This window comes from Mchenga conophoros, linkage group LG20, assembly GCF_057382185.1.
Source record: "Mchenga conophoros isolate Kocher_MC1m ecotype Shallow Benthic linkage group LG20, M_conophoros_male_GT1.1, whole genome shotgun sequence".
NCBI lineage: Eukaryota > Metazoa > Chordata > Actinopteri > Cichliformes > Cichlidae > Mchenga > Mchenga conophoros.
Window position 1 is genome coordinate 30,162,859 of NC_140545.1, and position 13,077 is coordinate 30,175,935.

The 13,077-nt window shown below is 41.4% G+C and overlaps 1 protein-coding gene across 2 annotated transcripts; it reads left to right on the top strand.

The window, feature by feature from the left end:
• The first annotated feature begins 1,034 nt into the window (after positions 1-1,034).
• ttpal (tocopherol (alpha) transfer protein-like) lies at positions 1,035-10,195 on the top strand. 2 transcript variants are annotated; one of them, XM_085260567.1, is made up of 6 exons: positions 1,035-1,098; positions 1,686-1,912; positions 4,774-5,017; positions 5,127-5,320; positions 5,670-5,780; positions 7,098-10,195. In XM_085260567.1, exons 2-6 carry the CDS (start codon positions 1,703-1,705, stop codon positions 7,374-7,376), a joined length of 1,038 nt encoding a protein of 345 aa, XP_085116693.1. In that variant the 5' UTR covers positions 1,035-1,098; positions 1,686-1,702; the 3' UTR covers positions 7,377-10,195. The 2 variants fall into 2 exon arrangements, with proteins under 2 accessions (XP_085116693.1, XP_085116692.1); XM_085260566.1 differs by having other exon boundaries at positions 1,089-1,235.
• Positions 10,196-13,077: the final 2,882 nt, after the last annotated feature.

Here is a 13,077-nt window from a genome sequence, read left to right on the forward strand (position 1 = left end):
GCGTTTGTCTGGTTAGGAAGGCTGAACTGTTGTTAACTGTTGCCTAACTATTGTGTAAACTATTTTACTTGGATTTGTGCAAATGAAAGTGATGACAAGTGCACTGGACAGGCAACAAAAAGCCAACATTCACAAATGAAATGGTTTTACATGTGGTGTCCACAAACCATTTCTCTTGCCTTGTCACCATGAAAATCATCTTTTATACACCACTTTCCTACAACATATTTATTTTTAATCAGTTATTCTCGGCCTACATGGACCCCCCCGTCTTGTTCTTGGTTCTCTCTTTAGCACAATACCTAACATATCCTGGATGTACATCACAATACATCATCGTTAAATTGGTTTGACACAAGTACTGGACATTAGCCTAAAGCTCATATCCATATTTTCTTTCTTTTTCGTCCCCTTTAATTAGACATTTAGTCAATTGCTTGCATTTTTTAAAGAACAAAACACCAACCCCTTGTTGTACGACCAATCCTGTAGTGAAACGAATCCCAAATATAAAATTTGTATTAAAAAAAATTGTCTACCTACATAGCCTCCGAGACGACATGAAGCCTACAGTGCCAAGGAAGCAGCCGCGGAAACATGAAGGTAAATTCTGCCATCTACTGCTTTGAAATGCAATACAAGGATGGTATAACCTGCGTACAAGTATGAGATCATTACGTTAGCCTACAGCTATAAAACCCCAGAGCTATAAAATTACCTGCCTGGTGCTTGAATCAAACAACAGTGTTTGAAAAGTGTGCGTTTCTGTTACTGTTGGATTTAGAGATGTGAGGTTCAGGTACCCAGGTGCGTGTTTATGTTAGTAAATCTTGAAACGGATTAGTTTGTAATTTGTTAAAAGAAAAAGAGCTGGATATTTCAAGATCGCATTTGAATTTGAAACACAACAGACTCACATAACAGTCACGCTATTAATTTTTTTGACATATAGGTTTGCCTAATTTCCGATTAAACTTGAACGCGGCATCGGCATCAAAACAAAAGACGCACGATTCATCGGCGCAGTGCATCACGTGTTACAAAAGCACCAATGAGCTAACGCCGGCTCTGTACCCGGAAGAGGGATTTTCCTGACAGGTCCGTTGTGATTTTTTTGACAGTGGTTTTTGTAGCTTTGATCTTTGCGGATGTTTTCTGAATTTATATATCACTTACCAGCAGCCTTTTAGCACTCTATGTCTGCCATTGAAGGCTACCGTTAGACCCATTTTCTGGTCAGTATTCAGTCATTATCCGGACATATGCTCTGTTTAGGCTCAGGCTGTATTAGCTGAGAATCTCTGGCGCTGTGACTCATTACTGAGTGAATGCATGCAGTGTTTGCAGTCTTGGGTAGTTACTGGAGAGCATCCCGCTCTTGTGTATCTGGGAACATCGTGTTCCCACATCTATTGCTAAACTTAGCTGAAATTGAGCTACTTACTAAAACTGCGCAGTTTGTGAGTGTACCTGACACTTACTGTAATGTTCAGGCACTTAACAGTTTTTATTTTGTGCTGCTGTACATTTACTGTGCAGAGGCAGCTTACTGGTACAAAATATGATAATGACTTTTAATTATTGATAATGAAGGTGTCAGGCCGTGGGGTATCGCTGTTCTTATTTGAAGTAAAGCTATGGTATTTAAAAGTTAATTCTCCTCACCCGTGCTTATTTCCCAACAGCTTCACCCAGTCATTCCATGGCCGATCAGCATGAGTCCATCGATCTCGGTGGTCCTACAGTGGACTCGTCAGCAGCTGCAGTGCACAGCTGGTTCCCCAGTCCTCCACCACCCATCTATTCCTGTACCCTGACCCCTGAACTGGTGGCCAAGGCACGTGAGGAGCTCCAAGAGAAGCCAGAATGGCGTCTACGGGATGTCCAAGCACTGAGGGACATGATACTTAAGGTAGGGCAGAACAATGATGCCTTACCAAGCGGCAAAAAAAAGAGGGCAAAAATTGGAAAGCTTTTGAGTAACATTCAACTGGACCTTTGGGAAGAATTTGAGAAGTGTGAGTAAGGAAATACAGGAAGGAATTTTCAGTATGAAATGTAAGTGTATTCATATATGCCAAAAATAGCCTACATGCGATCGGAAAAATAATCAGTTCTTTTATTAGGCACTTTTCAGGGCATGTTTGCAGCACTGGGGCCTAAATTTCACCTACAATCTATAGGTGTTAATTTTTTCTACACAGGAAAGTGATCCGTTTTATCTCCTCACTTTGAAATAGATCCTTTAGCACTAAAATAGTGAATTTAAATCTCATTCATTACTTTTGGTACATCTGCAGTGTGTGGTTTATGCAAAATCTCAAGGCATCCCAGTGTGCCTCAGCTCACCATTTGAGAACCACTGTGATAAAACTTAATATGGTACTCAAAAAAAGAAATGCAAGTTTTATATTGTGAAGTAGTTTTTAGTTCCAGTTGTTTGGTTTTAGTCAGTGGCAAGATTGGTGATTTGTTAATTTGTTTAACACAAATGAACTCACTTGTACAACCGAGAACTGGTTCAGTTTGCTGTATTCTCTTGCCAGTGGAATCAGGGCACAATAAAACAGTGTATGCACAGCATTGTTATCAGTGGCACCATGCCACGACTGACTGACGTTGACTGGGGCCAGGCTTTTGGCATTCTGGATCCTGTTGCTGCAGCTTTGCGTGTCCATGAGAGCATCTGATCGTATTGTTCTTGGTGAAATTCTGACCAGACTGAGGTACCGAGTTGAGGTGCTCTAACCTGAACTTGTATTACTCCTGCAGCAGCGCCCTGCGGCTTTTTCAGCAGGACAGTGTCTGCTTGACATATGGCCTGACACTGTCAGAGTAGAACAAGCCTTTCTGGAACAGAAGAAAACCCAGACACTTTATTTGCCAGCTTGCCTCCTATTGAACTTGCTTGCTTGGGTCATTATGTTCATCAGAGCCAGTAACCAGTTCACAGCTCCAGGCCACATTCATGCAGGAATAGAGAGCAATTCCTCAGCAACAATTTCCTGACTCTTATCCGGTCCATTTGGAGATGGATAGCTGCCTGTGTTGCATCCAAAGGAGGTTATATGTCCCATAAAATAGCCTGTATATACATATATTATGGTCTTGGTCTATAAACTCTCCTTAAAACACAAACTTCCATTTGTTTTTAGGATAGTATATTAACTTTTAATACCCTAAAAATATAAAGCTGATGTAATATTGTATTATTTGTGTTTTTGAACTTGGGAACACCTGCCATAGCCATTACAATGGTACTTTGAGAACTTTGGCAGGTGTTTCTGTTTTTCTCTGAGGACAGATTTTGTCAGTGCTGTCCCAAATATATCACAAAGCTTTAGATGTTCAGAATTCAGATTTAAGGTTGTTCTTGAAGGTGGATGTGGGGATCTGATTCCACGTTGTCCCGTTTCACATCCTTTATTTTAATTTTTTTATGTATTTGTAACTCTCCTACATGACGTTTAGGAAAAAATACAGTGTGTGATTGCACTGTCCAATATTCCAATGACACTATGACCTGTGACAAATGTCCAATATTCCAATGACACTATGACCTGTGACAAATGAGTATGGATTTTAACTGCACAGGTCCTGTGTTTTTCTGCTGTAGTGTTTTGATAGCATTAAAAAGCAGTGAATAAAGGTATTATTGAACAAGGCCAAATTTCAATTGTTTGTCAATTAAAATATTTTTTCTTATTTGTTGCATTTCAGCAGCACTGAATTCCATGTGAATTATCTTTGTTTGTCTTGCAGACATTTTTTGACAGTGGTTGGAGTCTCATAGAAATAGAGTCTCATAGAAATATGATCTGTAGTTTTGTTATTTCCAGCAATGAGGTGGTCCACCTCTGAATTCTTTCTTTCCTCTTCAGCCTATAGCACTGAAGGCTCAAAGTAAATTTATTATAAAATGTGTGATGGACGTAAATCATTTTAAAAATAAGGTTTTGTTTTTTTCCCCTAAAACGGTGGTACATGTTCTTTATTAGTGAAGGAAAAGTCTCAAAGGTTTGGTCCTTTGAACAAAGAAGGTTCACTAAAAATAAACTGAAGTGCCCATGTTATCAGAATAAAGGATCCTTTTACTGGTGGCTAAATGGTGAATTTCTAATAGTTTAGAGTTTAGTAATAGCATTGACACCTCGCAATAGAACAGATTTGTTTTGGGGTTTTTTTAAGGTGTTATTTTCAAGCAGTTACATTGATACAATTATTCTGAAAACTTTTTAAAAGATTATTTTAACCAGATTCTTTTGTAATGATTTATTAGTTCCACTTATGCCAGCTGGGGATTGGTCCGATAGGTACAGTATGGGGTGAGCCCTCCCTTAGAGACAGGCTGAAAAGGAGCTAGTTGAGGTGGTTTGGACATCTGACCAGGCTGCCTCCCAGGTGCCTCTAAGTGGGGTTTTCCAGTCATATCCTTCTGGGAGAACACCCCAGGGTAGACCCAGGAGATGCTGGATTATCTCTCGGCTGGCTTTGGAAACACCTCAGTGCTCCCCTTGAAAAGTTAGAGGAAGTGGACAGGGAGGAGTAGTACTGGGCATCTCTGCTTAGACTGCTGCCAGTGAAACCCAGGCCTGGAGAAGTAGTAAAGAATGGACAGATGGATGCTAACCAAGCTTAATTTAGCCATTTTTCTCAGTGTTTTATTTTGTTTAGTCAGAAGCCGTATTTTGTTTATTCTAGTTGTTGCCATTCATGACCTTCCCTCTTTTCTTTTTTTTTCAGTTAACTTTTTTTCCCCTCTTGGCTCTGCAGGAACAGCCCAATCTCAGGACACGACTTGATGATGCCTTCCTGCTGCGCTTCCTGCGGGCTAGGAAGTTCGACTATGACCGTGCCCTGCAGCTGCTCCTCAATTACCATGCAGGACGTAAGGCTTGGCCAGAGGTGTTCCAGGACCTGAAGCCATCCACAGTGAAACACGTCCTCGACCTGGGCTTTCTCACAGTGCTGCCACGGCCGGACCCCAATGGAAGATACATCCTCTGTCTGCGCCCAGGTTGGTGTCGGCTTCATCGTCACTGGAAAATTCACGCAATACTCGATTTATCTGACGCATTATTCGTTCGCTCACGATGCACGATTACTCACTTCTAACTGTTTTACAGGAAAATGGAAACCAAATGATTACCCATTTGTTGACAATGTTAGAGCGATTTATTTGACTCTGGAGAAGCTGATTCAGCCGGAGGAAACGCAGGTGAACGGCATTGTTATTTTAGCAGACTACACCGGAGTGGGCATGTCACAAGCATCCAATCCAGGCCCGTTCCTCGCCAAAAAAGTTGTGAGCATCCTCCAGGTATGACATCAAAAATCGAATGTTAGCAATAATGAGTATTATTTGATAAAGCCACTATCTGATGATGATATTCTTATGTCAGAGGGGATTAACTCTGCTAGTTTCACCTTGAGATGGTTACTTAATGAATCACTATCTCAAAATGATTCTTATTTTTGATGATATAGCAGTAAAAAATGGAATTAGTGCAACACTTGAGAAAAAAACTTGTCAGTCACAGCAGCTCCTGAACGCTGCCTGTGGTGTTTTGTCGTGACTGCAGAGTGTCTGATATTTACATAAGTACACAAAGCATGTGTGAATCATTTGACAAGGCCCAGCTGTGACTGTTTTCTCTTCTAATTCACAGGATGGGTTTCCGATCAGAATCAAGGCCGTTAACATAATTAATGAGCCGCGGATTTTCAAAGGGATCTTTGCTATAATTAAGCCGTTTCTCAAGGAGAAGATGGCAGAGAGGGTAACTATTCTTGTACTGTCTCTGACTCTTTTGTTTGGAACAAAGGCCCGCTTTGAATCGTGCCCCTCATTTTATTCTGTAGCCTGTGTTTCAAACCGATAGTCTTTTTCATCTGTGAAACTGAAAAGCTAAGCATGTTTCCTTTTCAGAGAAATAAACCAAAATGGTCAAACAGAACAACAATTTTTCAAAATGGTATGGTAAGCCTTGTGTTGTGTTCATTAAAACGCATAGTAACACATCTGTAATTAACACTGGGGTCAACAAAAACAAGCTGTAAATGCAACAGTGGCATATTATCTGTTTTTATGTTAATATATAAGCAAAAACAACAGAAAATCAGCAGGTACAGTCAAAATAAATAGATACTAGTTTGGATGTAGTAAATGCACCTCTGTGTTCAAATTTGATTCTGTGCATGGCATTTAGTGGTCAGATTATTTCATTTTTCACATTTTTGCTCACAAGAGTGGCTTCTTGGCATACAAAGGGTGGTCAGCAACACTTATCACATTTACACATGGCCAGCCCCCATTCCAAGTCTTCTTCTTGGGCATGTGCAGGCAGCTTGCAGTGTGAGTGCCATTTTTAGTTTGCTCAGTGGACGCCCTTTTTTGACCACTTTCACTGTCACTGGTGAGTCTGAAAGTCTCCTTCTAGGACCATGCTGTTCTCAGACAAAATATCCTCAGTTTCTAAGCTCAAAAGCAGAATGTCAAGTGAGAAATGAGACCGGGAGCGTTCTCGTGATTTTTATTTCAACAGTGACTGGGTTGTGTGATGTCCTGAGGCGTGTGAGGGCGAACATCCAATAGAATCGACCTATACTGTTGTGCGTGCCAGCACGTTATCCGGTGCCAACATAGAGCACATTAAAAACACAGGAGTTATTTTGGCCTGAACCAACACAATCTTTTCTCACCACCTGTCCTGCTTGCCAGATTTGGCTCACTGAAGCTTCATACACTTCCATAAAATCAGAGTCAAGTTAACACTGCAGGAGGCTCAGCGTGCATTGCAGATGCAGAAGTACAAAGGGACAGAAGTAGACTTCCTCTGAGGGATGTAAAAAAAAATAAAAAAGCTGGGCTGAAAACAAACGAACAGAGGTGCACGAGAAGGTGTTCTTGAATGTGAGGTTGATTTTAATTCCTGAACCTTTTTCATAAAACATCTCAAGTATGAAAATGGCAAAGGTGAAGCTTTGTAGGAAGGTGAAAGTTGAAGGCAGTTACCTGATAAATCTAAAATTACATTCATCACATTAAATATTAAAGCTGCAGGTCGCTGACAAGTCTTTGTCGTCTTCTTACACAGTACATCCTCCACGGTTCAGACCTGCGCTCCCTGCACCGGAACATCCCACGATCGGTCCTGCCAGAGGAATACGGCGGCACCGCGGGCCAGCTGGACATGAGTGCGTGGTCAAGACTGCTGCTGGACTGCGAGGAGGAATTTGTAGTGGAGTTCTGCCAGCCGGATCCACTAGAGGGCGTGGTGCTTCCAGAGTCCATGCTCTTTGAAGGAGAGCAGGCCAGCGGGCATGATGACGACACCTTCAGGGGGCTGCGCTCTCAGCTTTACTACTGTTACTGATGTTCGCTGTAGTCGCAGAGCTCCCATCACTGAGAGGACATTTTCTGTTTCATTTAAGAAACACGTGTGTAGACTTTTACAGGGCAAGTTGCCAATATTATACATGATTTATTTTACTAAGTAAGCAGCACTTAGGTGGTATAGTCTACTGTTGTTCACATGTGGCCCAGCATTCAATCATTCATCTAAGGCAGCTCCAGGTACTGGTTAAGATGCTTTTTTTTTTTCATACATTGATGCATGTTCAGCCAATATTGATGACCTCTAAGAACTGATTATCGGTGGGGTTTATAATATTGGTTCACAACAGATTTTTCTTGCCATCCATCCATCTTTTTCTGCTTATCCGGGGCCGGGTCGCGGGGGCAGCAGCTTAAGCAGAGAAGCCCAGACCTTCCTCTCCCCATCCACCTCCTCCAGCTTGTCCATGGGAACACCAAGGCATTTCCAGGCCAGCCAAGAGATATCTCTCCAGCGTGTCCTGGGTCTGCCCCGGGGCCTCCTCCCAGTAGGACATGCCCAGAACACCTCACCCAGGAGGCATCCTTGTCAGATGCCCGAACCACCTCAACTGTCTCCTTTCGATGTGGAGGAGCAGCGGCTCTACTCTGAGCCCCTCCCGGATGGCTGAACTTCTCACCCTATCTCTAAGGGAGACGCCAGCCACCCTTCGGAGGAAGCTCATTTCTGCCACTTGTATCTGCGATCTTGTTCTTTCGGTCACTACCCACAGCTCGTGACCATATGTGAGGGTAGGGACGTAGATCAACCGGTAAATTGGGAGCTTTGCTTTTACACTCAGCTCTCTCTTCAGCACAACAGACCGGTACAGCATCTGCATCACTGCAGCCGCAGCACCAATCCGTCTGTCGATCTCTCGCTCCCTTCTCCCATCACTTGTGAACAAACCCCCAAGACACATAATCTCCTCCACTTGGGGTACGAACTCGTCCCTGACCTGGAGTTCGGCACTCCATTCTTTTCTGGCTGAGGACCATTGCCTCAGATTTGGAGCTGCTGATTCTCATTCCCGCCGCTTCACACTCGGCTGCGAATCGTTCCAGTGCAAGCTGGAGGCCATCACCCGATGAAGCCAACAGAACTGCATCATCTGCAAAAAGCAGAGATGATGATACCACCCAGGTGAAAACCCTCCGCCACTTGGCTATGCCTAGAAATTCTGTCCATAAAAATTATGAATAGAATCTGTGACAAAGGGCAGCCCTGGCGAAGCCCATCACCCACTGGGAATGACTTATTGCCGGCTAGGCGAACCAAGCTCTTGCAACGGTTGTATAAGGATCAGTGTTGCTTGCCATTTCTCTAAAATCCTATTTTAAGATCGGGGACCAAATCCACAGTCCTCCTTTTGTGTTTAGCTAGGGTGGTGCAGTGGTCAGCACTGTTTCACATTGGCAAAAGACTCTCCAGGTTCAAACCTTGTTTAATATTAAGGGGTTTAATATTCTCCCTGTGCATGTATTGCCAAAGTCAGTTGGAGCAATCTCCAACCCTCTCTGCAACCCTGCAACTCCTGTGAATTTGAAATGCAGTAAAGAAAGTGGTTGGATTGATACATTTAGTTGACAATTATAGGTTGTCTTCCAATGTTCCTCTCTTTAATTCACATTCCACATGGAGATATCCTCACATATGAACTTAAAAGCTTCAGGAGTCTTAGGCTGGGATGCTTTCTACAGTATTGAAATGGTCTGCTTCAGGTTTGTTCGCAGTACTAGAAATACTATTTGATTTCAGCGAGCGTGCTGCCAGGTTAGAGCGTGCAGGCGGCAGCACACATGATGCCCACTCACAATTTTATCTGCATTATTCACACATTGCTGCAATCTGACATCACTTTTTGTACCAGGGAACTGGCAGTTTAAAGACCAGCCAGTTTGCTATTAGCGTGCATCACACACAGTCTTAAGTCCCAGAAAAGCCCCACGCTGCAATGCATGTTTGAAAATGGCTTTTTTGATATTGGACCTTCACTGTTGAGTAGCACAGAAACGCTGCCTGGGGAGAAAAACGCTGTAACTCTTGAAGTCATCCTCTTATTTGGATGATTGAGCAATGAAGGCTCGTAGCCTTTCTGCATCATATGAACACGGTGGATTTTGTCCTCAATCTTTGATAGCAGGCTCCCTACAGCATGGGAAAAACTGCTTTCAGTGTACACGTTTTTACCAGTTTAACAGCATTTAGGTTTCTGCGTGCGCTACCATCTAGTACATTGCCTTAAATGATGTTGGATTTGGTTGACAATTTTGTGTGCACCAAAACTCATATTTGTTCTCATCAGGACTCGTCTTACATAAGAGTGGCTATACTTCATCGCTATAAAGGACAAGAGAAAGGACAATGTCATAGATTTACCTAAAAAAGATTTAGCCAAATATGTAACTCAGAGTATTTCAGAGCCTTTGTTTAGCTGATGGTTACGTTTCCTGGCTTGACTCTTCTAAGAGGATTGTCTTTTAAGTTCAGATAATCTGCCTTATGTTTTATTTTTTTGAAACCCGTTTGCCTGTGTTTCATCACACAGTCTTAACACAGGGCCGTTCCCGATCGCAGGGGTCACACGGGGAAATATAGAACATTGAGGCCTGACTTTACAGACCTCCAGTTTGCCAAATTGTACACCAGGCCATGTACAGAAATGTGCAATAATGTTGCATCTGTTTTCTTGCGGTAAAGCTAACTTGCTTTTGTTCAGTCTTTTGTATTTTTATTTTAAGCATGTCTGACTATAAGCTGTGTTGTGTTGCAGGATATTTGTTGTTGTGAAGACAGTAAAGGAAAAGCCAAACAGAGAACATGCTATTTGTGTCTTGTTTGTTATGTGGATGCTGTTGTTGGCATGCTGCAGGCTCTAGGGAAGTTGCGGGTATTTTCACAACATAATTGCATCTGTCTTGAGCTGAGTTTCCCATATTGGATTCATGGGTCTCCAAAGACGCCACAAAAGCAGCGCTGGGAGAAGCATTCTGATCTTTTGCTTCGGTGCACTAACTTTAGGACAGTGAAGTACTCCATTGCTTGTAATCAGAAAAGAACATACAAAGTACTCATTTTTCTTCTCAGATTGCCATTACATTTATATTTTTGGAAAACTCTTAACATTTGAGAAGCATTTTGAAGTTTCCATTCGTCTAAGTACATTTTTATCAAGTTGTCACATGATTTGTGCCAGACTGCTGGTCTTTCAGTCTAATCTGTCATTCAGGTGAGTGCTAGAGTACCTGTATCTGTCCAGTGTTTCGACCTCCACGACCATGATGTTGATGGGCATAGTCCCAGTTTTTTCCTTCGGAAGTCAGCCAACATCTCTGACATTCAGATGGAGGAGGTGATTTCATCTGGACCATTCAACAAAGTTCCTTACCAGATTCCTGTGCTCTGATTTCCGCCCACCCTCAATACACCCAACCAATGCAGTGTTGTCAGAGTTATCTACCTGTTTCAGCATGCTGCACTTCCACAAGGCTGGTAAGCAAACTGAAGAGGATCGACGCTGCATTGGCTCAGCTCAAAGTTGAAAATATTCAAATTTGGGTAAAGTTTACTATTAATTTTCTCTGAAACCTTACAGTTCATTGGGCTGTGAGCTGGAGGGGAAAGAGTGAGGGTAACCCAGAGTAAGAATCCAGTGAAATATTTGCGTCACCTCTTAAAGTTTGTTATAACATTAATAATACAGACAATATCAAAAATAGTAGTCAGAAAATATATTTTTTAAGTTATTATTATATACTTAAGTGTCGTGTAAGAACATCAATTCATTCATATATATATTTCTAATATTTCAAAATTCGAAGTGGATTGATTAGTAAAATAGTGACAAATGCCAGGATACAGAAGACTCTCGTGTTTCTAAGCCAGTCGGCACCCGTACCGTAATATGCGTAAGAACGGTGCAACAACATTGTAGGTGCGGCTGGGGGTGCGGCTAGCTTGACTATGACTTCGCATGTGAGGGCTCACTGAATTACTGCGAGAGATAGCTGAAGGATATTGACGACAGGCGGAGCAAAATGTTGTAGTCCAGCAGGGTTTATGTACACAGCACTGTTGCAAGAGTAACACTTCTAGAAACATACCACATCAATGAGTGGAAACTTGCATCAAAGCACACTTGCACATTGTTTTTCAAACCAAAAAGGTTGAGATGTCAACCATATCGGCAGCAGCTGGGTCTAGATGGTCAGCAGTGAGTGAACTTTCAAAATAAAATACATATTACACATTTAAAATGGTACCTCAGAAGTAAACGCTACTTGTTCCTTACAGCAGCAAATGTAGTGCTATGAGTACATTTTTTGGACATCCTGTTTAGCGACAGTAGAGCAACACTGAGGATGAAGATGGCATTTAAATATGCTACTGTACCATAACTGGTTCTTAATTTTTTATTAGGTTAGTCTGGGATTTATAGATTTAGTTTATAGAATATATATGTATTTTAGACAATAATGAAGTATATCTTTCAGTAAAAATCAAAATAACTTGTGGCTTGTGAGCCTGCTCGTTTGCTGCTGTACCTCTGCCATCTGGAACGAGAACACAGAACTCATTAATTTCTTTTCTCTTCTCTCTTTCATAATTTTCTCATTTTTTTCATCATTTTAACTTTATTTTAACTCTGCACAACCCACACTGTTATTGTTGCTCTGCTGTTTCCATGACGCTGGTTAACTGAGTGAGACAGTTAAAGGGGCACTGCACTGATTTTGCATATCATGCTCAGTTTAGTCGTTGAGAGATGTGAAAGCAGTCGGAGCTTTCAAAGGTTACAAAAAATATTTGAAGGTATTGTTTTTTATTGATTGTTGCGGATGGAGCTTGAGTCACTTTCTGTTTTTAGGTTATTAAACTGCAGAGAAGTGTTGACTAAAAACAAAACTGAGAATCTGGCAATAGTTTGACAACACTTTAGTGCTGAAGATATATCCACACCCCACTGGTTAGAAAAAATATTTTAGTTTTGCACACCTTAAATTTATTTTTAGTTCATTCTAAAAGCTAAAATACTATTTTCTATAGCTTATCACTTGTGCTTTTATTTAATCCATTACACCGGACCCATGACTAGGTTGTAATGCACCATAGTAATATATTTTTCTGTTATAGTTTTGCATTAAAATAAGTATACTTAAACAATGTCATACATTATTTCTGACTACCTGGACAGGACAACAAGCAATACTTGAGAAATGAGTGGAGATTCAGTTTTGATGGCCGAGCAAGAGCTATTTTTAAATATCCAAATGATTAGGAGCGACTGTAAGAATACTAATTTTTCTTAAATGCCATTTTAGGTTATTAATTTTAAACAAATGATAAAGAATTAATGAGGAAATTGCACAAATTTTGCTCAGTTGGTCGAAAAACCAAAAAGAGTAGTAAGGGCTGGGACCACACCTGCATCCTATTTTTCATTTATTTGCTTGGGTATGTGGCTCAGATGCAAAGGTCATATTAATACGCTGCAGCTGCATCATGGGGGAAGATGAAATTCAGTAATTTAACCGTCTGAGCCATTATGAAAGTGCAGTACTAAACTGGCCTGCAGAGTCATTTTAATTTTCTCGAACACCCAAAGTAGTGCCAGTTTATTAGGTGCTTAAAGGAAAACACATGTAATGCAGTGCACCGCTACCGCAGACTACATCACCCAAAACGATCAGATAAAAAAAAC

What these genes read in the sequence shown, in the direction of transcription:
- ttpal (XM_085260567.1), top strand. Translation starts at nt 1,703, where the DNA reads ATGGCCGATCAGCATGAGTCCATCGATCTCGGTGGTCCTACAGTGGAC. An exon ending in AAGTTGTGAGCATCCTCCAG is followed by an intron (nt 5,321 to 5,669) that starts GTATGACATCAA and finishes TCTAATTCACAG; the next exon opens with GATGGGTTTCCGATCAGAAT. An exon ending in AGGAGAAGATGGCAGAGAGG is followed by an intron (nt 5,781 to 7,097) that starts GTAACTATTCTT and finishes CTTCTTACACAG; the next exon opens with TACATCCTCCACGGTTCAGA.